Source organism: Sinohyriopsis cumingii, chromosome 6 (genome assembly GCF_028554795.1).
Source record: "Sinohyriopsis cumingii isolate HCF-2022 chromosome 6, ASM2855479v2, whole genome shotgun sequence".
Classification (NCBI taxonomy): Eukaryota; Metazoa; Mollusca; class Bivalvia; order Unionida; family Unionidae; genus Sinohyriopsis; species Sinohyriopsis cumingii.
In genome coordinates, this window is record NC_142966.1 from 100,541,286 (window position 1) to 100,568,064 (window position 26,779).

Sequence of the window (26,779 nt, forward strand, 5' to 3'; positions counted from 1 at the left end):
AACCCAGTTGCGAGATCTCGTATCCTGAATTATTTCCTTCGCGTATTGATATCCAAATAACCGCTCAGCAAGTGTTCGATTAAATCTTTCAACAATTGCATGATCACGATGAATTGCAGTGTGTCCTCGTCTGATTTTAGCATCATGTTGCTTCATTAACGATGAGACTGGACCAAGAAATTCTTTGCCAGGATCAACCTGCAATAGTTGTGGCCATCGTAGACGACCTCGTTGATAAATTCGTTCAAAAGCAGATGCTACTTCAGATGCTGTTTTAGTTGATAATGGTTCTGCCTCTTTATACCTACTTGCAACGTCAATGACAGTTAATGCGCATTTCTACGTTATTTGACGTCTTCCAATTTTGATAGCATCGTGTGGTAAAAAAAATATCTGTTTGATGAACTTCATTAGGAACACGAATATCGAAATGTGCTTACTGAATTCGTTTCGGTGGTGGTAGATACATTTGCCATATTGCATGTCGTGCTTACCAAGCTGCGACGGCAGAACGTGTGACATTTGCTGCATCAGCGAGTTTACTAATTGCTGCTCTACCTTTCCAGTATCCCCTTGGGCTATAATAAATTGATTCCATTTATAATAATTGATTAATTAACTACCAGCACTTAACGCCAGTTTACTTTTCATCGCGGATATTACCAGCCAATTAGCTAATGATTATCTGATATATTTTTTATATGGAATTTAACGAATGAATCAAGTTCACATTTGCAATATGTCTATCTGGTAGGTTTTTATTTTTATAAGCCCCATCATGAACGTGACATGCTTTATCAATATAATTTTTGGGATATTCACCTGGTTTTGGTTGACCCTGATTGTCAAGCCTGATATCAAGTCGAGTACCAGGACCACAATAATTATATCCTGGTAGATGTTTTTCTCAAGGGTATTAAGCCCAGGGAGTGCCTAGGAATTTCGACATTGATGTAGAAATATCACCACCGTCTTTACGTTGAATTATGGGTAAAAATGAAACCTTCTTCCTGTTACATATTGCACATCTTCCACCGTATGATATTAATTTTTTTTTTGTTGTAACAGTGGATAAACCATAAGTTGGAGTTTTAGCTCTACAACGTAAACAATATAAATTCATGTTATTTATAATATGGATATAAATAACTTATAAGCGACACGAAAGCATGAGCCTGTCAAGCACCTTCCAGCGCTACTAGATTCTATCAGAATGATAATAATAGGTCCATCTGGATCGGGTAAGACGCAATTGCTGCTTAATCTGATAATGAGATGGTTAAAGTGGGATAAGGTGTATTTGGTAGCACCATCAGTTGATGATCAAGGATGTCATGATGAGCTGGAAGATTTTAATGAAAACGCAAGATTACTGGATGAGCGCGGTGATAACGTCATTGAATTTATAACCGATATTGATGAAGCGCCGTCCGTGGATGAACTTGATGGACTTATTATTAATTTGGCTCTATACGATGATGGAATGCTGGACAAACAATCAAATCCAGCTATGATTTTTTCTACAGGCAGACACAAAAACACTGATGTCATTTATATTACTCAGCGATACACACAAATCCCAAAAGTGATCAGAGATAACTGTAATAATTTAGTTGTGTTTAATGGAGTTGATGCGCATACGTTGCGAAATATTCATCAAACTTGGTGTGGCGGTGACATGGATATAATTAAATTTAAAAAGCTTCTTTTCACAGTCAACCCCACACGGATTTATAACAATAAATTTACATGATCTCAGAACAAGATATCGTGTGGGTCTTGATAAAATATTTGGTTAATAACAGCAGATAGGGGCGACCTCAAATTGTTTCGATTTGTAATATATTGATGAGTTTTCAATCAGAGAAAAAATGAACTAACCTCTTCGAGGGAATCCTGGTTAGTTATTTTGATTTGAAAGTCATTCACGTCATTTTAATCATTTTTAGGAAGGCTTATTTCGGCAATTGGAACCTTTATTGCTTGGTCTGTTCGCCCGCTCTGCTGCTAGGAAAAATTGATTGTTATGAATGAATAACGGATAAATTTGATCTCGTGGATGAAAAACTTAATTATTTACTGTTGGCTTCGACATTGGTGAAATATATCCGTTATTCACTCGTTTAAAAAATATATCCTCAACTTGATCAGAAAGAAGCTATTTGCGTTGAGATAGCAAACAATATCTAATGAGTTATATTTTACTTGGCTGACGTAGTTACTTATTTTTCTGAAACTGTCAAAAAAGTTTTTAATAAATTTGCAGTCAATTAATACTGGACCTTTTTAAAAGTTTGCATTGACCGTGTCGAGCAGATTTTTTTAACTGTCACTTTTCTAACTGTTTGTATTATATAACAATACGAAGCTTTATAAAGAGTAACTGCTGTGTTGGTGAACCTTCTCTTCATTCAGTCATGTACGATTGTAGGTCGACATACAAACCAATTTTACAGAGAATATTTCGTACACTTATGACAAATACAATCGTGAATTACATGCATTCACTGAAAGACCTTTGAGAAAACGGAATTAAATCAATGCGAATGTTTTATTTTTCTGTTCTTGTATTTTTACGCAGATGCAGATGCAGATGCGGATGCAAGTGTACAGCCCAATGTTTCAGAGCAAAACACTCTGTAATCACAGAAGAAGATAGGAAAAGTACCTTAAGCAATGATTAAGTAAACAAATCCTTTGTAGACGTATCAACGCTCACGTATTTTCATTTAGAAATCGAGGAAAGAAAATAAATGATTTTAGTAGCATGAAAAATGTAACGGGGGAAAATGCAAATGGATAAAAGCTCAGCAGAACAGATGCAACAAAGTCGTCAAAATGAATCTCCTAGAGACAGGTAAGCTATATACTCTCTTAAGTTAACTTGCTACTTCTTTAATATTTATGTTTCCGTATTTCTTTCTGTGGTGAAATAGTTCCACTTTTCTTCAATAATGTTTGTTCTGCAAAATACATACATTTGTATGCAGGAATGTACAAGTGAAAAACTAAATTTATTTACTCTTTAACGTGTGTTAAATCAAGCTTATTCATTGATAAAAAGAATGCAAAATCTTAAAGGCAGAAACGTATCAGAATATTTTGGAGACATGTAAAATATACGGCATCTCATACATTCACCGGAGGTACATCCAATTATATTATTCACCATTCTCCCGGGGACGTAAATGCAATGAGCACGCCCTAGGTGTATTACAATATACTTGTGCAGCTTTATAAAATGAACTTAATCTAGCTGGATTCACACCTCTTGCCGTTTATTTGGAATTAGACTGTACCTTATTATACGCCATTTGAGGCCCGGACAAGGCCATCTCTGATTTACTGGAGTTATGATTTATCTTTGTGTTCATTCAAAAAGAGTCAGGACGAATATTTTGTATCAATTATATCCATGTTAGGACAAAATATAATACTACTACATCCACAACATTAAGCAATAATCAATATATTTTACAAATTATTGTCTCTGCTTGACATTTAAAATCAAACATGTTCAGCTTTCCGTGGATTAATGGTTGTTTCTCGTTTCGTATACCATTCAGGCAACATGAATTTAACATCATGTTTTCTTTCTGTTTGGGTGAGTGGCAGAGCAGCAGGTGTGAATAAGCTGAGAGGTTAGGCTGCAGACCTGAACACAGGTGTCACTAAGCACTGTGCGATCCTATTTAGAATGATCCTATTTAGAATAACACTGCTTACCTCCGTGAAGCAAAGAAGCATACAGAAAAATACCCTAAACATTCCCGATTCACCTTAACCCTGATCAGTATACCGCGGATGATTTGGATCCTCTCTTAAGGGTGTAAATTCTAACAACAGGACAAAGGTGGCGCCACTAAATATATGTGATTGGAATGTGTGTACAGTGATAGATAGTATGTCATCAGATATTCCAGTGAGAAGAACAGCTTTAACTTGTTAAGAACTGGTTCGATGGAACATCGATATAGATGTCATGAGTGAAATTCACGCAGCCTGGTAGGACAAATCACCAAAGTAGGAGTCAATTACAGCTTTAGCTTAAGTGACCGATGGAAACAAGAACGACTTAAAACAGTTTTTAGTTTATCCATCATGTAATAGAATGTTCCCAAAGTGCGCGAAACTAACATGCGCCTATCATCAGCGTATTTGTACCTACCATAACAAACATAGTCAGTGTGACGAATGCCCTGAGAATGCTAATTTGCTGAACTGAACACATGTTAATCGTCTCCGAACACATTAACATAGATTCAGCTACGAATACGACCATTGTGCTGTCCAAAATATATCATGTCTGCATAAGGGAACAAAATAATGTGAATGTTGTTGAATAACTATTCACCCAGCCAGGAACAATTGATTCTAACTCATAGAACGCTGAGGAAAATTGATCATCTTTCAAAGACTCTTTGTACTTGGCTGCACACAACGCCCTTAGAGCCACCACGCGTAAACATTAATATTGACTTAGCGAAATCAGATGGTAATATATTGTGCAACATTGGCTCCAGGAAGCATATTTAGAAGACTGCACTTCATCGTGATAAAACGCAGATTTTCACAGCATCAAAAAGACCATCCGAGGCAAATTCAGAGTTGAAATACGCACACCTGAGAAACAAGGAAACTGAGATTTAGTCCTTCGCAATAACGAAATACATCTGCAATCAACAACCATTTATCAATGAGGCTGCAATTAATCGACTGTCTAAAGAGAAAACCAACACATCTCTTGTTTGATTCTAATACTCTGACTGAACTACGACAGCTATTGACTTATTGTCAAATGGGAAAAAACCTGGAGCAGCAGAGGTCACCAAATCTGGAGGTGCACACATGGCACAGAATCTAAATGAACTCTACCAGTAAATCCATCCCAAGGAAAAATACCCCAAACGTACAAGAATACAACCACCCTTTAATCGTAGAGGAGGAAAGGCAACTAACAATTCTGTTGCAACTACCGGAGCATCTCCTAGCTATCAATTGCCGGCAAAATCCTATCTAGAATTCTGCTGATTCGATTTGTGCACAAATAGATCAAGAGTTTCTGCATCCACAGACATGGTACTTTTATCGATGATATTCCTCTACCTGACATAAGCATTCGAGGCAGTATAGTATGTTGGAGGCGGGATGGGGTGGGGTGGAGGCTCATGACTAAATTTGATTTCTCGTATATAGTCACTGCAATATTTGGCTTAACACACACTGCCAGTTTTCTTGTATTTATCACTCTACCACAAACAAATATTGGTGGAAGTATTTCTGGCACGTTACGACTCTGTGGTCATACACTAAGTAACAGCAAGAATCACAACAACAAGTTTTGTAAAAGTTAACAATTGAATTCTAGATATTATGAAACGTAAATTTAAGAGGAACTTAGATTATTATGAACTGAATTAAAAATGAACAGCTCTATTCCAAAAGAAACAACTGTTCACATATATTTCAGATATCCATTTGTACTGGTCTGCCAACAATACTGATGTGTCAAAACGGAGATGTTCATAAATCTTCTTATTAATTCACAATAGTCCTAGAATAAATGTTTAGTCCGATGAGTACTTTCTATTCCACTCAATAAACCAAACAAAAGCTTTTTCCACCCAAAGAAAATCTAAATACAGTATAAAAGATATCTACAAATCTGATGCTACAACAAGAGTACAAGACATAAGAATCAGAAAATTGTCCAACAAGTCCTTATATACAGACGTAAAAGGTAATAGACGCAATTTACCCCTACATTTACGTGGCAACTTGCAAATCTCCAAGATAGCAAAAGAACCTAAATGACATAACACATCCTATGGGAATTCTTTAAAGAATCCACCCCATGTGAAACATCACCACAATATCAACATAGTTACTACTAATAATAGTATTAGTAACTGTAAGCAGATGTGTGTATATATATATATATATATATATATATATATATATATATATATATATATATATATATATATATATATATATATATATATCTATATATGGTGAAGTATGTGGCAATTAAATTATATAAATTATTTGTTATTCAGTTCTAAAGGACGCTAATGAGTTTAAAGTCAACTTTGCACAGTTACAAACCACACAATGATTAGTCAGTGATCGCATGGGGTGTTTTTTATAACACAGTAAGTTCCTCTTAACATCTAAACCAGTGTAACTGACCTGAACCTGAAAAACTGAAGTCAGCTTGGGTTTATGAACCATTGCTATTCCCTACCTGCAGGAATGCATGAAATGGATGAAGAAGCATTAGCTTAAATGGAGCTGAGACGGGAGCTGACGTTGTGAAAAAACCTCATCGGAACAAGTACACAAATTCGTAGAATACAGTTCTCAATTCGTAGTCTGGTATATATGTCCGGAAAATGTTTATCAAATGTGTGCACGATCTTTTCAAAAGGAAGGAATTATCTGAATTATGGACTTTGCTCAGCTGGTGTACTTAACCAAAGGCCGAGAAATAGTTAAACTTATGTGTGTATGATTTGGATTTTTAACGTAGATCTAACATTTGTAGTCATATCGCTGCGATGTCTGCAGTGTGGCAGTTTATCTTCATGTCTCGAAGTGGGGCATAATTCTGCAGATATGTAACATCCTGTTGCAAATATGACGGCATATCCTAGCTATAAATACCCGACACCATGTCCCGACCAGTCACATTATCCTGACACCAGGTCTACCAGTCCAAAAGTAACATTGTAATGCTGAGCGCATAGTGAGGCAGCTGTTAATATTATTTTTGTAAGTCTTTGGAATGACTCGGTCTGGGCTCAAAACAGCGACTTCCCGATTAAGAAGCGCCCTAACCACTTGGACTACGGAGCGGTACGTAGGTATATATAGTATATGGTGCGTAATGTTTTTCAAAAAGGTGTGCAATGAAAAGTACACTATTGGTAGTTGACACTGGAAAATGTGTGTGGAGTTTTAGAACAATTAAGAAATCGACATAGTATTTCCAACAATTTAAATCTTCTGCCGATCACCATGAGAGCCAGGCATTAGAAAGTTTTCATCAGACTTTGAAAAATACGATTCGATCATATTGTTTTGATACGGGTGAAGGCATTCATTTACTGTTATTTGCTGTTAGGGAATCAGTTCAAAAATCTTTAGGCTTCAGTCCCTTTGAACTGGTATTTTGGACACACTGTTCATGGACCACTGAAGTTGGTGAAAGAGAAACTTCTTTCTAATGAAGATACTGAAATTTTATTTCTCGATTATGTTTCCAATTTTAAGTATAAGTTGTCAAAGGCTTGCGAGGTTCCACGAGCGAATCTGCACTCTACTCAGTCAAAAACGAAATTAAGGTATGATAAAAACTCAAAGGAAAGGAGTTTTCAGCCTGGTGAGAGAGGTCTGGCTCTTTTGCCCATACCACAAAATCATCTTCGGGCCAAGTTTTATGGTCCCTACACGGTTGACAGGAAAGTGAATGATTTAAAGTACATCATAAATACTTCTTGGAGGAGAAAACAAAAACTGCTTTGCCACATAAACAGGTTAAAGTAGTATATTCAAGGAGATACCATGTTAAATATGCAATTATTTTAGTTGTACCTGTATCACTCATACGAGATTTAAGTGAAGGAATATCATCGAATTCCACTGATATTGGAGTGACAAATCTTCAAAATTCTGAAAGTATGAAAGACGTGGAACAGAAACCTTTACATTTGCAAGAGCAAGAAAGAAATGAACTTGAACAGTTATTATTTGAATATGAGCTCTTATTTCCAGATGTTCCTACACGATCGAACAAAATTTTCCATGACGTTGAAATTGTAAATTCCAAACCTGTGAAACAACACCAGTACAGGATGAACCATCTCTAATAGGATTTCTTGTAAAAAGAAATTCAATATTTGCTGGAGAATAATTTCATAGAGCCAAGTAAAAGTGATTGGATTTCACCATGTATACTTGTCCCGAATCCCGACAAAACTTTCCGTATGTGCAGTGATTATAGAAAGGTGAACAGTGTGACTAAATTAAATTCATTTTCAATACCAAGAATCGATGGCTGTATTGATTAGATCAGAAATGCCAAGTATGTCACCAAATCTGACCCTCTGAAAGGTGTTTGGCAAATTCCAGTAACGGAAAGAGCAAAGGAAATTGCGGCATTCGTGACTTCAGATGGACTATACTAAAATAAAGTGATGCCGCTTGGGATGAAAGGATCGCCATGTACATTTCAACGTTTTATGAATATGATCACCTCTGGTCTAGATAATTGCGATGCTTTCGTCGATGATGTCATCATCTACAAATACACCTGGATAGAACATTTAGCAACGATTCAGAAATTCTTCGACAGACTCACAGATGCAAATTTGACAATTAATTTATCCAAACGTGAGTTCTGCCGTGGTAGTGTAACTTTTTCATGACATATAATTAGACATGGACAAATTAAACCTATAGATGCTAAGATCAAGGCTGTCTCTGAATTCCCTGTGCCTGTTAGTAAAAAGCAACTGATGCTAATTTTAGGTATTGCTGGATGCTTTTGGAATTTTTTTCCCAATTTTTCCATAATTGCTGAACCACTGACATTTATTGAGTAACAAAAACAAGTTCCTTTGGAGTAAAAAATGTCAGGAGGCTTTTGATAGGTTAAAGCCATACTTAAAAGCGCGCCAGTTCTTACAGCTCCAAAATTCAGACAATCATTTAAATTGTTTGTTGATGCCAGTGATGTTGGGGTTCGAGCAGTATTGATTCAAGAAAACGAAAATGGTATTGATCATCCAGTGTGCTATTTTTCAAAGAAATTAAAGAAGCACCAAAGAAATTACTCAACAATCGAGAAGGAATGTTTGGCTTTGATACTGACATTACGACATTTTGAAGTTTTTGTTAGTTCAGCTCCTTATTCGATTGTTGTGTTTAGTGACCACAACCCCCTTACTTTCATCGGCAAGATGAAAAATAAAAATCAAAGACTATTAAGGTGAATATTTTTGTTACAGGAATATGATATTGACATCAGGCACATCAAGCGAAAATATAATTTAATAGCAGATGCACTTTCCTGTGTATAGAAATGTATTATTTCATGCACATTGCGTATAATTCATAAGAGTTCTTATATTATTTTTAAATTCATGTATAATTAATCTATATAAAAAGAAAGCTTTATCATATAAATCTTTCTTTTTCTTTATGGGGAAGTGTTATGTATATTTGATTTAATTTATATTTGATTTGATTTAATTGTTTGATTATTAGTTTTAAGTCGTTGTACATTACAGGTTATAGTAATGTAATTTTGTGTACTGGAATTTGGCATTTTCCAGAAATTGGCTTGACCTGACTGTTTCTTTTTTATTTCGTAAACACCGAATAATAGAACTCTGTATATAAAAGCTGACCTAGTTCATGACCTTGATTCAGAATCAGTAGTGTTTTAGTAAGCAATTTCTCTTTTTTAAATTATTCATTCTTAGTGTGGGATTGATAGGTGAAATCGAGGAAGTAATGGGAGTAGGTGGTTTTAAGCATGTAAATAGCTTATATCTTGTTCTGGAAAGTGATCATATGCACCTAAAACAGGAATCTGTTTTGCGTTTTAAATTAGGGTATAAATTTTTTCTATAGAGAAATTAGCCAGTTCGGCTTTTAACGCTTCGACGTTAAGGTGGTCTTTTTCTGTTGTGTCCAATTGGAGTTTAATACTTTAATTTTTCTTCAAATTGTTTGGATTCTAAGAGAATAATTTTTTTCCTTGGGAATATTTAAGTGCTCATACAGAATTCTTAGACAAAGACATTTATTGAAATTTAATTCGCAATTAAGAACTGGACTGTTATTTTTTGTGCTTGAACGAAGAATTTAAACACATCAGTACTATACTGCTTACAATATACGACATAGCCATCCATTTGGATTTTCGTCGGGACTAGAACTTAAATTCATTCAAACATTTTATTACTAGGACTTCTAATTCTTAATTCTTAGATTATTCTTGGATTATTTTTGGATTCGATTCTTAAAACCTTAAGTTATTTTCTCTTTTTTTTACCGTGTTTTTCTAAGGAAATAAATTATTTGTTAATTTTTACAAAGTTTGTTGTCTTCTTTTTCGTTGCGAATCTTTATGAGAGCCTAAAAACGTAATACTAGGGTCATAGCATCCATATGGATGCCATTACAATTGTTGATAAGCAAACGTCCCCGTATTTGAATAGCAAATGTTTCGTATCTTTTTACTCCTCATTGCTAAACATGTAGCCATCTAGTGCTTTAAAAAGCTCCTAAGCGCACAGTACTAGCAGCGTCAGTAATGAGATTGTATCCGTGTTAAACCAGCGGTCCGGTAAGAGAAAGGAGCGAATATTGAAATGCCGAATAAACTGTCTACCCATAATCAAAATAAATCTTACTGATTGAGTAAGTCAAACGTGGTGGTGGGAATATGATAGTCGAATTTTAAGAATGATGAGTCAAAGAAGGAATGCTCGTTATGAGAGAACCACGCTTACAAGCTAACTTGATTGTACTATTGACGGACTGAAAATTAGTATGTGATCTTTGCATTATGCAGGCAAATGTATATCAATTGATTACATGTACTAAGTTTATCGAGAGGAAAACACATTTCCATTAATTATGCATATAATTAATAACCTAAAAATGTTCCTCACAGGGGAAGGTAGAAAGGTTTAACCGTCTGCCATAGGAATGTCAATGTGTTTATAGAGCCGTAAGAAATCATTCAGTTTCTTCATTATTATTACAAATATGAGAACATCATCTTACATATGAGACATATGATTCATGACTAATTTGTTGTTGGCTATCCAGAGCAAAGCCCACTGAAATTTTCGGAAATGTTACAGGTTAAAACTGCAGCCCATCAGTAAGCATTTGTCAAAATGGCATTTGTTGCTGCATTGAAAATCAAGGAAAGGATGTTGGGAAGGCATCACTGACATGTTTCCAAAGGCGCCATCTATCTCAGTGTTAGTCATGTAGAACCCTTTCATTTACCTGACTAACTGAAATTATAGCTTCTTCGAATGAAACATACTGAACTGATAGCTTTGCGTATGTAACAAGTGGTGAATGAGACAGTAAGTTCCAGGAGCCTTTGTCTCAATCAGTCCTAATGGAGAGATTTGAATTTGTGTAAAGTCAGTAACTATAGCGACCAGAAACTTTGCCAGGTACCAATTCCTTCTGAATGTTTTCAGCTGCAGCTTCCATTTGTGCCTCTTCCGATGTCAAGATCGTACAAACGGAGGTGGATATGGTCACGTTATAGCCGATGTTAATGTCCCGTTTAAAGTCGTCTCGACAGAGTGCTGAGGAGTATATAATCTATATAATTCAGTCTGAAGGCAATGCGGTGCAATTGGAGTAGTTTTACTTGAGTTTTCTAGAGGGGCCTGGTAGGGTGCTTCCTATGCCGTTTTCTGTTTGGGTTGCATCTTATTTTGAGATTACAACGAAACAGCAAGCACTTGATGTGCTGTTCTTACATAGCGGAGTAACAGGGAATGATTTTGAAGGGCTGCGTTACTTTCTGGTTGCATGATATGAATACTGTTTTTCGAGACAGTTACAATGTCTATGTTGGAATGAACAGGCCAGGCCTGCTGCACAGTTTGTACCTTTATGAAAAGGAATTACATGTACTTAGGAAGCATAACTCGGGTGTAAATTTGATATTCAGATTGTGCAGTCTCGTGTGAATCAAAAACAAATTGAAGTTACAACTCTAAGTTTAATTTAAGGAGAATGCTGTATAATATAAATTTGCGTTCTAAATGTTTCGTCACTCTTCTCAGGAACGACTATGGATTAACCAAGAAACTACCCTTCCAGAATATGCTGCATTACCTTGGTAGGAACAGCGACTGGTGTCTGAGTGGGTACACTGACAAATTTATACTGGATGTGACATTACATCGCTGACTGGCAAAAATTATAGAAGCACATACAATGCTGGTAGAGTATCTCCCATAAAGGCCAGCGTTGTCATCTCTATCAGCTTTCCGACAAGGACATGCTTTTCTTTTGGTGTCGTAGATGCTGCATTCGTTGTAAAATGATGAGAATGCTGCCAATCGTTTATCTACGTGGGTCTTGATGATTTGGTCACATTTCTTATAATGTTTCTAATTTTGTCTGCATCAAGGAATGAAGATGGTCCAAGATTTGGAAATGTGGGGGTTCGTCTGTGCATTGTACTCATGCTCTCCACCACCAGCTGTACATTCTCAGAGGCTTTGATTCACGGTGGTATTTTGAAAAATGTATAGGTTACCATAAAGCAATATTTCTATAATGCAGTGTAGTAGTTGAACTTGTAATATGATTTGCAAATTGTCCAAGCGAAGATATTTAATTTACTCAAGAACTGAACAGTCAGATGATACAAAAACCGACTGGTAACTGGTTCAGTGAAGGGGAAAGACCCGCTTCATAAGTATAAATATATCATTCAGTTGGGCTAGTTGATACACTTGAAACCGGAATGGTCAAGTGATCCACAATTAACTTAATAACTGGAAGAGACACTTGGAAAGAGACACGATAACTAGTAAGTAGATCATGCACCGTAGAGATATTTGACAAATTAAAGAAACGAAGAGTCAAGCGAAATGACCCACTTGATAACTAGTATTAATAGCATGAAGAGTCGATTTAGTTGACAAAATCGAGAACTGAAGTCTACTGATCCAAGATCGAATAAATAACTGGTAGAGTCAAGTGAAAGGAATCACTTGATAACTTGTAATAATAGCATGCCAAATTGATTTAGCTGATAAACTTCAGAACTGAAACGTCCGGTGATCCCGATTAAATTGAGAGCTGTTCAAGTCGAGTCGAATTACCCTATTTATAATTTATAATAATAGCATGCAAAGCCGAGTCAGCTGGCAAACTGAAGAAATTTAGAATCAGGTTATCAACTTGATAAGGAAAAGTCAAGTGGAAAGACTCACTTGATATATTGTAATAATAAAACGTAGAATCGAGATATTTGACAAACTCAGGAACTTGAGAGTCAAATGGTGTACAATTTATTTGATAACTGATAAAATAAGTGAGAAGATCCACTTGATAACTAGCAATTGTAGCATGAACAACCAGACCAGTCGGCAAACGTAAGAAGTGAAGAGTGAATGGATCAACGATCATCTTTATACCTGGTAGAGTCATGTGGGAAGACCCTCATGACACTAGATATTCTAGGATGGTGTAATTCGACAAACTCGAGAACTGACGAGTCACGTGATATGCACTTAAACTGAGCACTGATATAGTCATATAGGAATAACCATTTGAAATATAGGAATTGCATATAAAGAGTTAAAATCTCTAGCAACACTACCGAGGCAAGTGATTGAAGTCACAGCATAAGTGGTATTCGCCTGTAAGTGCGCTCAAATTAAATAACAAGTAACATAATTTAGCAAATGGGAGGAACATGTGAGAATTTGTTGAGGAAAATATAAATATATAATAATACATAGTGCCAAGCGCATACTTCAACTTTTACTACGTTTCCTGCAGGCAGCAATGTGTAGAAATGCTATTTATCCCTATAAACCCTGCTATCAATTGAGAATGACAATTTACCGTTACGCTCCCACAATGTCACGTCAGGATATGAGGTAACCTCCATCGGCAGAGGTCTATTCACTAACCATGCAAGGTGGAGGTAATTACAAGGTAGGACAGATGAAAAGAATTGGTAAAAAGGTGCTTATTTATGTTGCAAATATTGAAGATCTGTAATGCACCGTTGAAACTATTTAGCATAATGTCACAAAGGTAGAGTAATAAAATGATACAATTTTGTTTTTTTTTGGACTAAAAGTTTTATGTATGCTCCCATGTGGCTGAGTTAAAATTTACAGTTGCAAGTCCTCACTATGATTAGTGAATTACACCCTTGTGACCACCAAGGTGTAATGTAGTTTTCCCATTAGGGTTCAGCTCATTATCAAAATAGAGTAATGCTAAAAGTAGACCGCACCTCATGACACCACCCGTTATAAACTTATGTTTCCTCAATTAATTTTAGCAATTCAGCAACTTCATTTCATTATGTTGATATGCCTAAAAGTGGTCATAGAAGTGAAACGCACTGATAATGTTTTGCGCATTCAAGGTCTCGAGGCAAGCTAGCAATTCTTTGATCTCTAACCAAAGGATTGTTACACATGAAACACCTAACAATGTTTTCATATTGATAGCGCTTTACGAGATGTTTCAATTAAATTAATTAATCTGACCAGGAAGGATTATATAAGCTGAGAAGTTGCATACGGGTAGGAACTCTAGTGACTGGTGGAGCCTTTTAGTGGCATGGTGACATTGGACTGTGTTCAATACACAGTGTTCGACAATGAAGATTACGTGGTTGCCTGATGTCCTCACATGTTTACTTTCTCATTTATATGTCGACAATTCCCATGTAAAGCTTTATTTAAGTAATTTGTTACAATCATGATGTAAATGTTCTTGAACATAAGTAGAACTGAGGATTTTACAGTTATTTCACACTTTCCACCGCGAATCGTGAGAATCCATTAAAGCTTCAAACTGTTTAGTATTGGCATTTGCCCACAGTTCCCAACAACTTTGTGGAAATAATACTCTTTTCATGCAACATGACATTTCCCTTATAAGGCGTTTGCAAATATAACATATATCTTTTTATACTTTCGTGCGAATATAATGAATGTTGTCAGGCTATAAAGACTTGAGTAATCATTTATCATTTCCTGCATCTTTGTCTGATGCATTTTCATGTTTAATTAGTGTTTTTCAATTATGCATTTGTAGTTTCATTTAGCTAAACAGTATTTTGTAAGTAAATGACATAAAGTCACAGTGCTATTTTCTGGTATTCATTATATCACATTAACGCAGGACTGACTGATGGAATTATTTGTAGCACTTTAAATTCAATTTATTTATCTTTTCCTTTGCATGATCAAAGATTATCCAGGGTACAAATCTGACATTTTTGAAGTTAGTTTCGTATTTGGTTACTGCTAAGGCATTAAGATAATCCAAAATAGCGCTTTTATGCAGTGCTATTTTCTTCTGTTAGTATAAAAATATGCTTAAGATATATTAGTACTCATAAATTGTCTTTGGTGGAATAAAATAATTACAGAAAGTATATGTTCATTAAGTGGCACATTACGTGGCTAGCAGCATGGTCACCTCGCCTCGTTTCACAAACTGTATTATACTGCATGCATTTGTCACATTCGATATATTTTGATAAAATCTAGTACATTGTATACAGTGTTTATGATCCAACTAATATGACAAGATCCGTTTAGAGTTAGGCCAACGTCGTGACAAGATGTGACGGAAAAGAAGGTATATGTTATTTAAGTCGCTTGCCTTCAATTGGGCATTCTTTCGGGAATTGTTTTGTTGATATTCATATATAATGTTTTATTCAGCGTGATGTCAAAGTTCCATTCATAGCATGGCTTTATGGATTGCTGGTTTTATACTCCCATTATGATCCTTATAATATGTGATCTGCTCTACAAAGAAATGTCTTATACAATATAAGAGTTTATCACAATACAGGTTTAATTGCGATTGGTTGTTCTTTTCGTTATAGCCTGCTGGCCACCTGATATATAAATCCGATACGTTCGATGACAGATATATTTTAAAATATAAGCGTTCTTTTCTTAAAATATACAAATAGCGAAGGAATCGTACAACTGAAGTAGAACTAATCGTTTTATATAATAAAAATAACAAATTATGTTTATTTGTATTGTTTAGAAAAGAGAGGATGGTAAAGGACCATGAAAGGAAATTAACAATTACGATTAAGGACTTGGAGAAAACAGTTGAAAGTTTGAAAAGGTAAAGTCAGAGGCATTAGCAATTAAGTATGTCTGTTGTAACTACATGTTTACCGTAGTAACAGTTGTCGGAGGTAATTATGACTGGTGTCAATCAAACACTGTTAAATTGTTGTACTATAAAATTGTATTAGCTAGCATGCATTACCCGCTCCTGACTTCTCTGGAGCACACTTACTATATTCATACATTATGATATAAACACTATACAATCAGAAATAGAGAAAAAAGACTTTGTGTTGTTTTGGATTTAAACGGTAAATGCAATATTAATTTCATGGCTGACATAGGTGATATTTACACACATTACTGTTGTGCTCTTTTCTAAATGGAATTAATATCGTATATATTATTTACACGCGAATAGAGCATTGTTTCACGTTTTCTTGTTGTGTAATAGATTGTTTTATCACATAGGTCTTAATAAGCAACTGGTTAAATACAACATATATGTCACCTGCTAAATTAACATTTGCATATACGTTTTCCATTTTTAGTTTGCTGGTAGAGAAAGATGAAGAAATCAGAAGGTATGAAAAAACGGTGATGCATTTATCGAGGAAGCTAAGAATGTTGTTATTTGCTAATACAGTAATATTAGAGTCGGTGATTTGCCTAACTGGCCCTCTTTGTAGACTTTCCACCCCTGTCGATGTCTCTAACCCCATGACAATTTAGCTCATAACAGACCGTTGCCTGTTGATCACTTTTAATTTTTTCTACTTACGTCACGTGATCCAGTCATAGGGGTAGAGTCTTGTACGGATGGAAATGCCCCAGGAGCTCAATCCTGTGTAGGGGGAGGGAGGGGGCAAAACCCCAGCCTTTAAACTATCCCTGTGATTGTAAAAACTAATCCCACGGAATGTACTTTTTCAGTCACGATTATGGTAGCGATCAATACACCCACATTGTTTGCCCAGTGCAATGAAAGAATGTACTGTATTTTCCTTCAATACTTTATACAGACCGATTTGTATTACTGATTGTAACTATTCTGTATAAAAAGCTCTCTATTGGTTGTTCTCCACAACAATGTTCGCTCTGTTTCTATAGCATGATTTTCGTATTGGCAAAAGAGGAAATATAGTCGGTTCGTGAATATTTTCATATTGAAGAAATGCTTATGGTGGTCTATTTACAAATATTAAGCATCAGTTGCCAGTCCATAGACTTTGAACATATGCTGAATGAAATTGTGGAAGTCTCAAACGGTGGCATCACCTTGCCAAATAATTAGAATATCAAAAATGTGACGAATAAACAGAGATCGATGTATCTTTTCAATTGATCAGACAGGCTTGTTAAGGAAGCGCAGATGTTGTATAATTTCTACCAAATAAACCTGGAATAGACGTGTAAGTGGTTAACCAGGTAGTGACCTTAGACATAGAACGAAACAAACTTGTGCAGGTTTGTGAATCAAATGAAACTAAAAAGTATAGTCGAAATAATGTACATGTAAGCATGAACTTGATAAAGAAGTCTAACCCGTCCATTATGTCTGAAGCGAGTGACCTTTTGGATGAAGTAAATGATGAGGATATTAAAGAGCAAGCTAGTTAAACAAATGATTTTGGACCATGAATATAAGAATGATATCCGAACTAACTACTCTTCAGTGGTATGTGAAATGTATTATGAGAAAAGGGGAAACGCAATCACCAAAAACAATTTTATGAAGCTGTCAATAAAAGCAACGAAGCAAAACTAACTAACGAAGTGTACCAAGACACCAGAACATTTTAGATTATTGCATACTAGTTATCGACCTCTGGTCGTGTTCGAGTTGGTACAGTCCTCAGTGACTGGTTCTTTGAGCTCATGTGGACTGATGCTAAATTAAAATTCATCTTATACGACTTTCGATAGCAATGTGCAATATACATTAAAGATCTTATGTTGAGATAAAAACTAAAGCGTCATTATTTCTGAAAGACCCTAATTTAAAATTTCAAGTTACCATAAGGTTTCGTAAAAATGTCCGTAAAGCTGTTCATCCTACATGACTTGAAATTGTGTAGAACTTGATACAGAAAAGGAAATATGAGATCGGCGTGCGGCATGGGCAAATGGTCTTGGAAACTTTAATTGGATTTGTTGTGCCGCTGACCACACGTTGGCTGAATTTCGTGACATGTTTGCGCGAATCACAAAGGACCTGTACAGTTTACACACAATTGATTTGACCGGAACGTGCAGTTACGGGTTAAATATCATACGGTTCAAGACACGAATTTGTCTTAATCGTCAATTGAACTATGACAAGAACTAAAAAAATCAATCATGAAAAAATGTCCAGCAGAGATGTCATATAAGGATATGAGAAGAGACGACGTAAAGCCACTCAAGAACGGTAAGAATTCAATATCTGATAGAAGACCAAAAAATGCCAAACATATATCGCAGTCGGGCAGACTGCACGAGAAGATTTCAGAGAGAGGTCTAAACAAATATTTGCTTACTGATCAAACCCACAAAGGAATTAGCCGAATGTGCCTTATATGTTAAAAAGGATACCATACCAACTGGCAGCACTTACTAAAACAGAAGAAGCCCATGTCGTAAGACAGCCAAAAGCAAAAAAGAAATACATCTTCCACAAAAGCAACTACATAAACTATTACTCGTTTGCAGAGCCAATTGAGTAATCAACAGAAGATGTTGGTGAAACGAGATAAATTATAACTTCAGTTGTTAAACGTGCCCATGCGCTTAATAAAGTTGTTACAGTCACCTGCCAGGATACCAAACGAGTCATCCGAATACAGGTTTCAGATGCAAACACCGCCTAAATATATAAATGAAGAATTCGGCCAGCTGATCTTTACAAAGCCCCTATTAGTTTCACTTTACATACCTACAAAATTTAGGGACCACATGATAAAAGAATACCATCAACTTCGCATGATAAATACATGGGGATTACACGAAAGAGACAACCTACTAGTGAAAGGTTGGTTCCTTCTCCCTTACGAAAAAAGTGTAATGCATTTGATATAACAGGTGAAACTTTATGGGCAGAATATTTGGCAAAGTGCACACGTCAACCAACGATAAAGTCACTACGAGGATTACCAAGACCATACTCGGTAGAATGAAGCCGAATGTCGCTAGTACCTTGACCAGTTACTGAAATATCTGAATATGCAGAACAACAAAGAGAATAACTTAAACTTAAAAATCGCGAAAGGAAAAAAATTGTTAGATGGTTAGAAAAACAAACTGTAACTCAATTTTACACAGAAATAAGCCAATCTGATAGGCGAAGAAGTAAAAACGTAGAAAACATAAAAAGATTGAAAGAAAAATCTAAACGTCTTAGCCAAAGTGTAGCGAAACCAAACGCTGCGGAGAAAACAGACGTTAAAACAAAATCCTGTACCGATACTTGCACGTTCACCTTCAGATACAGCTAGAAAACATGCAAAGGTGAAAGAATGAACAAGAAAATATGAAACGTATACGAAGGAATATGGAAAGAACAACTTAGTAAGTTTGCACGGTCAACAACATAGACCCAGATTTAACTCACCGGAAAAATACAATGAATGGTTAAACGAGCAAACAGATAGATGGTACCAGCTATTTGAAAAGAAATGAAGCGGCCTTGCCCTTGCTAATCTATTGAAAATACTCGTGGGATCAGTTGATGAGAGCATTAGTGCGATTGCTCAACAATGATCTTATGGACAGTGACGCATATCGTGCGCTAGTGCTTGAAATTGTTGAAAATATTCATGACATATGGCGAACGGAGTTCGTTCACCGATGATGAGTTATGAAACAATCGTCTAGATTGATCCGTGGTGAAACACTTCGTGCATTGCGTGTAATATATGCATCAGTGCAAGAGGTGGATGTCCATACAGCCAAAAGCGTTACCTTGATGATCGCCATTTATTCAACGAACCAAACTTCAGCTTGTTTTATTTTGCCGCTGGTACTGCTGAGAACCACGCACACTTGAGATCCTACCAGCATCTATGTGAGTGTATTACAGTTGGCCTAATATCCGATTACAACCGTTTGGTGGTTTGCCAGAGAACAATTTATATGTTTTCAGCAGACACTGGCTTTAACTGGTACCCTATTTAACTTTCCTTTTGTGCGTGCGACATATAATTGATCAATGATGAAATCTGACGATAAACTACATTATTAATTTCCAAAGACTCTACCATGTATATATATGACCGGGAACCCGCACTCAGTTCTGCCATTGCCACTGAATATCAAACGAATGTTGTTGCCCATCCGTCCATACAAAAATGTGTTAGGTTGCCTGGCCACGACATAGATGATATCTGGACCATTAACGGCCTTGTAGAAGACGGTTTGAGGCCGTATAAAAAGGAATACGTCTTCGATTGCCAGGCATGAGTCGTCGAATACCCTCAGGGAGAGGTCCATGCTTACCAGGTTGTGTGCACTAAAACGTTCACTTATACCGGAAAACTCACTGAGTTCACATTAAAGTACGTTTAATATTATACAAAATGTTTATTAATATTTACGAATGTTACTCAGCTCGTCCACACTGTGCTGATGTATCAGCTTTGTCACCAAAGCTGACTTGTATGAGTTTGATAATCGTGTTGCTATTGGTGTCGATCCAGATGAAATTGTGAATTACGATTTATGAAGATAAACCTGGTAAACTCAAAACGTCATACATAGAAATTCAAGATATTGTTCTCTAGATGAAGGCTTTGTGGCATAATTTTCATTGAGGTCACTGATAATGGTGAAATCAAGGACATTGGAGTGTCGGTTGCATTTATCAAAGACTATGTGGATGCTGGCAATACTGCAATAAGACAAAAATAATTAATCAAATCGGTAGCGTGCCCCTATCACGCGTGAAAACGTCATGGGGCAATATTGGGGGATTATTTTTCAAATAATGTGAAAAACCAATTAAAGAGGCAATCATAACACATGGTGTAAATAGTTTTGATACACCTACGTCTCACATTTTAAAGTGTGCGATTCCGTATCATACTTGCTTATTATATCTGGAAATTAAGGCGATTGGGGTCAAATATAAATAAACATACTCTTGGTTCTGTAGAACTACCATGTAATATCCCATGTAAATTTTGCGCAGTTGCATTATCAATATCATTAGTCACCGGAGATGAAATTCATTTCGAAGCACTCCTTATTGTTCTTCATGTGTACTGAAATATTTTTGATGTTGGTGTTTAAAATTATATTTTATTATTGTTTATACGTAATATATTGTGATAACGGTGATGTGGGTGCAGAGTTTACCGACGAGATGTTGGACAAGCTGTCAGCGAATGTTAACAACGCTATCAGTTTCTTTCCGCTTGTCATTGTATATCTGCTCCATTATTTCTTTTCCAAACCCTCGTATAAACTGGCATATAATTTTGTTAAGGCCAAGTGGAAATTACCATTTGGAATCACCCTCATGTATTACAATTTACTTGAGGCCAGCTTGGAATCATCGCATGTGCACGTGAAAACGTCCATGAGTTAACTGAAGTACCAGGTACAAAAGCACTCCGGGATTGTTTCAGAGTTACGAGCACAAATGAGAAACAACACGGAGTTATAAACAAAGTCAAATAAGAAAAATCTTCACGCGAAACATGCCACATATATGTGGTATTATTTCCCACCCGCTCACATTAGATTCATTATACTGACCGGTCCTAACGCTTACATATTAATGCAGATCACCAAACGATTCATCCGCTAATACAATTTTTATAAGTCTATGGATTGAGTCGGATGAGGTTAAATCCCCCGAACTTCCGCATCCATTCGTACGCTCTAAATACTGAGGTCACTTCAGCGGTCAGTGTGTCGTTATATATTCAGTTTATATATGTATGTTTATATATCTTGACGTTCTAATTTATCATATAAGAAGAAAATTGTAACTGAAGTGTGTAATACTTGGTGGTACATGTATTGAAATCTGAAATACGGTTTAAATATTTAGATATCAGCAGGTCACCAGAATTTATGATCTGATTTTTGACTTGCTTATCATGCAATTTCATGGCCTCGGATCAATAGGCATAGTACACAATGTGCTTATTCTATAATTAAAAGAATAATGATTGTACTAAAAATGTGTGTTATCATGACAGAAACTGCTTAATTCAGAATATTTCAAATACATTTAGATCTTTTTTAATTAAAAGTTGGATTGATCAAATAATTTGTTTTTAGCATTTCACGTGCAAGTTCAGCATCATATGAATCTGTCCGAGGAGTTGGAAGCGCATCTTCCTTTAGAAGGTAAAGAAAATCAACGTGTATATTTTATAGTTTTACTCGACAATGTGAGTGTATGTGTAGTTGCTTTCATTTAAGTGTAATGAGAGATAGTAATTAGTTCATACATATGTTACGTGATACAGAATTGTACTATCGATATCTCATATATGACCTCTTCCATATATAAATCACATGAACAAATAACCAGTAATGACACATGATATGAGCAATTATTTCCAATCTTTAGGTATCGATTGCGAGCAAATTTATACTAATTTCGGTAAGCGAACAAAATCAAAATAAAAACGAAAAGCAAATCTCGTAAGATTGACGTATACTTATCCAATTACCCATTATCTCTTCAACCAATGTAATAGTTATACATTTACTATAATGAAATAAATATCTCTTTTTCTGGTGCTGAAATAATTGAGACTGGGTTCAAATTGAGCACTTGTGAAAACTGCTTTCCATACTTTCAATGCATGCAACTGCCAGTTTGAAAAACATATTCACGGGTAAACTGAACTAAACTTACTCAGACTCGATTCATGGATCTAAACAAAATATAAAAATAATACATGATCAACTGTTTAATAGTTACATCTGATAAAAATGGTCACCGGCGACTAATTCACGAGGAAGAAACAAATTTATTCATTTTAGGGCATATAATTGAACAAAACAATTAATAGAAAGAAACCTAAGATGACAGAGTTAACAATACATTCATTCCCTAGTACACATTGGATACTTTAATTTTGTTGCAGATGCCTTTACTTTTATTTTATAGATTATGACAGTATATGAGTGCTAGTTTATCAATTTTAGTAATGCTTAGAATTGATAGAAATTGTTTTAAAATGGATTAAAGTCAGTTTTCTATTGCACGGCAGATGGTACAACTAATGCCTAATTTGTGCATATATATTGTAACAAATTTGGTGTATGCGCATTTAGTTATTGCGCCCCGGTTTAAGGAATTCTTAGATTTGTGTGATTACTTGTCTAATTATTGGAATTCGGTGCAATGGAGATATTTCTTTGCCCAAAATAATAACCAATTACTCGGAGCAAACGTCACGGAGTAAAGTGTTAATGAGTTTCTATCATATTATGGTTCACTAGTAGTGGATTCAGGTCCAAATCGAATGAGGATCGATGGAATAATAAAGTCCGTACTAAAATCTAATGGTGTACATTGGTGGTGTGGCTGCAATTGCAGTATTTACGGTAGGAAACCGGTAAGTTACACAATGAAATCAATAAGAAGGGCCTGGGCAGATACTATTTATGTTGCCGTGGTGGCAAAGGTGATACAGTTATACTGGCGAAAATTGCCCGGAAACCATAGTTTGACTGGCCTAAGGTGGCGTAGTTAAAATAGTTCCTTGTGTTAAGGGTTAGGGTTAGTTGTAACGTTTCTACGGCGTGACATATTACTTCTAGCGGGAATGGAGCCACGGTTTTGACACCGCTCGGTTAAGTAAGGAAACCTGGCATGTAACAAGATATATATATATATATATATATATATATATATATATATATATATATATATATATATATATATATATATATATATATATATATATATATATATACAGAGAGAGAGAGATATAGATGGATAGATAGATAGATATAAAATGAAAACAAGATATCAACCATATAAAATTAATTTTAAGAGGAACATACAGTATTGTGAATTAAATCCAACATAACCCTATACAGGTTCTACAAAGTCAAAAGGAATCAGATGTTCAGTATAAATTTCAGATTATTGAATGTACTGTTCTTCCAACAGTCCTGATGTGCCAAAAGCGTGTCGTCCAAAGTTCCTTTAAAATAGACCACACTAATATTGTAGCTCTAATTCCAATGAATAATCCAAGCAAATGTTTCTTCCCAGTAATATCGAAATACAACATAAAATACGTCTGCAACCTTGATACTACAAAAATAACACAAGAAACATGAATGAAAATAGCGTTCATCCCTGGCTACGTAGGAGAAAGAGGTAAAAACTAGAGTTTGCTACTTCTGCTACTGGACATATTGTAAATCTCCAACATCGTAAACAAAACTACTTGACTTAACCCATCCAACGGGAAATAACTTAATTTTGTTTAGAACACACGTAACCGACATATTTAATGGATTCAACTCAAAACATGTCAGTATGTTTTATTATTGATAATTTAAATAGTACCCATGATAATATTTATAGATACTACGCAATCGTACTTTCTGAATACCTTAAATAGAACCTATATGCGTATACAAAATGTCTGCTATGGATACTTACTACCATTTATAGTCATGCATATATATTACAAAAAGTATAGATATACATAACATTAAAACCAATTCTCTACTACAGACGAATCCCTAAGTAACAAGCATTCGTTTATATGATGCAGATAGTCAGGTCACACTAATATGTTCAACATTATCAGGCTTTGTGTTTGCAACCGTTCTACTTCGTTTTCTACTTGTGTAATAGATGTTTTGACATTTTGTTTCATTCTTCTGTCATTTTGTTCCAGTGTTTTAACGTGTGCAGTATTCAGTATATGGTTTCGCTTGTCTATGATAAATGCAGATATTGATTTGTTGAGCGATCGCTCTTGTCTAATATTATTGATAATAAGATACTAAGAAAATTATATCGCCACAGTGGAGATACCATTTTCTGAACCATTTTCAGTTTAGGAAAATGTTTGCTCTTATTAGTGTTCTTCAGACTGGCATTTCCACATTTATGCCTATTTTATTGTTAATTCCTTTTGTCGTCTCTCTATATTACTCTTTTCATTCTCTCTCACTCTCACCTCTGCAGGATGACTAAATTTAAAAATGTATCAGCATTGCTAACGTTCCGGTACAAATACATGTAACAAATCAGTAGGCGTCATCAATAATGACGATACATTAACCCAATGACTACACAATTGAGGATTAATGTCAGAACATTCTTACGATTAGCTTTCTTCATGAATCAAGCAAACAGTTAGTGACTGAATTTGCATGACATGTTCCTATTCAATATTTTGTTTCAATAGTACTGAATTGTATAATTTGTATCCTAAACGACAAACGGCACACAAATTTTAAGAAGACACAAGTTTAAGTGCCATGCTATTTTTAATCGTGTATCGCAATGATGGGAAAATTAGCATTGAAATCCGAAACTAAGTGCCCATCGAAATTTGGGTGCAGAAAAATGTGTTGTGAAGTAAACAATACTAAAGTCCCTTAAAATATCAACATTCCCTAATTTATGTATTCTGCATTGAGGTGGATGCCTAAGTTTTAGATGTATTGCTACATAAACCGGTAGTTCGTGTATATCAAGGTACCTACCTTATAAATATAGTATCATGTCGCCTGTTCTCGGCTAAACATAAGAACTGATGGAGAAGACATGTGAATCTTGTAAATCTCTAACATGGGATCTTAACGAAGGTGTCATTACTGACGATACTACTACTGACATCGTCGCCGCACAAAACGTGATTCGCATATATTTCCATTCAGTAGCAAGCTTGAAAATTATCCTATGATTACTCTTATCCTCTTTGCCTAATTGCATGTAATAAAGGTAAGAGATTAATTTACTTTTCGTTTTATGGCAACATTGCTCCTTATGGTGTTTGGTGATACACCCGATTTATATTTGGCTGGATAAAAACAAAAACATCTCTTTGAGGGAAATGACATCATTGTGCAACGTCAGCATTGATCCACCTTTTATACCATATATTTTCGATTTGACATACGCTATAAGAGATATCTCTTTAATCACTCTGCACTAAAACCGCATTAATTTCTTCATGTTTGTATGTGATATATATGGAAGCTGTGGAAAATGATTTTCTGGAAGAAATGATCAAATATTCAATTGCAAATATACAGTTAGATGACCTTTTGTAAAAGAGTTAGAAGACTGTGTACACTTTTTGGAAACTAAATACAATTTCTATTCTGAGAGAAACTGGTTAATTCACAATATTTTAACAAAACTTAGAGGCTCATTTTTTTAATATTCTAATTTAGCAAATTATTTGTTTCAGCATGTCACGTGCAAGTTCAACACCCTATGAATCTGTCCAAGGATCTGGAAGCATATCCACCTTAAGAAGGTAATGGACAACAAATACCATTTTAGATATCAGAGACAGTATTTTATAGTTTTTTAACAATTTGAAATTTTCGTGTGCGTTCATTTGATTTGGGTGCTAAATAGAGCAGATGACGTATAGTAGGCCCGAAAAGTATTGGTAGTAATTATTTATCAGATTCGTTTCTTTGTTAAAGCATTAGTGTTCTTCCTACCATTATTATCACATTTATCTCTATTTTTTGTAAATTCTTATCTGTTTTCTACTCTGTCTCTCTCACATATTCTTCATCTCTTTCTTCCAAACAAGATCAATAGATCTTAAAATTTGCTTACACTGTTGGAATGCATGCAAATTAACCCCCAAAACAGAACAATTTGTGCTAATATTAAGAGTTTTTTTATAATTTGATTTCCACACGAATCATGCAAACTGTAAGTGACTGAACTAATATGACATGCTTATATTCGATATTCTCTGTTCCCCATTCAGTGTCGCATAACT

The 26,779-nt window shown here is 35.3% G+C and overlaps 1 protein-coding gene across 1 annotated transcript in view; it reads left to right on the plus strand.

Moving 5' to 3' along the window:
- The first annotated feature begins 2,789 nt into the window (after window positions 1-2,789).
- Window positions 2,790-26,779, plus strand: part of LOC149797565 (uncharacterized) — a 116,416-nt gene continuing 92,426 nt past the window's right edge. The window contains exon 1 of the mRNA XM_089960776.1: window positions 2,790-2,857. Coding sequence (XP_089816902.1) covers window positions 2,790-2,857 — 68 coding nt within the window. The remainder of the gene's footprint in view (window positions 2,858-26,779) is intronic.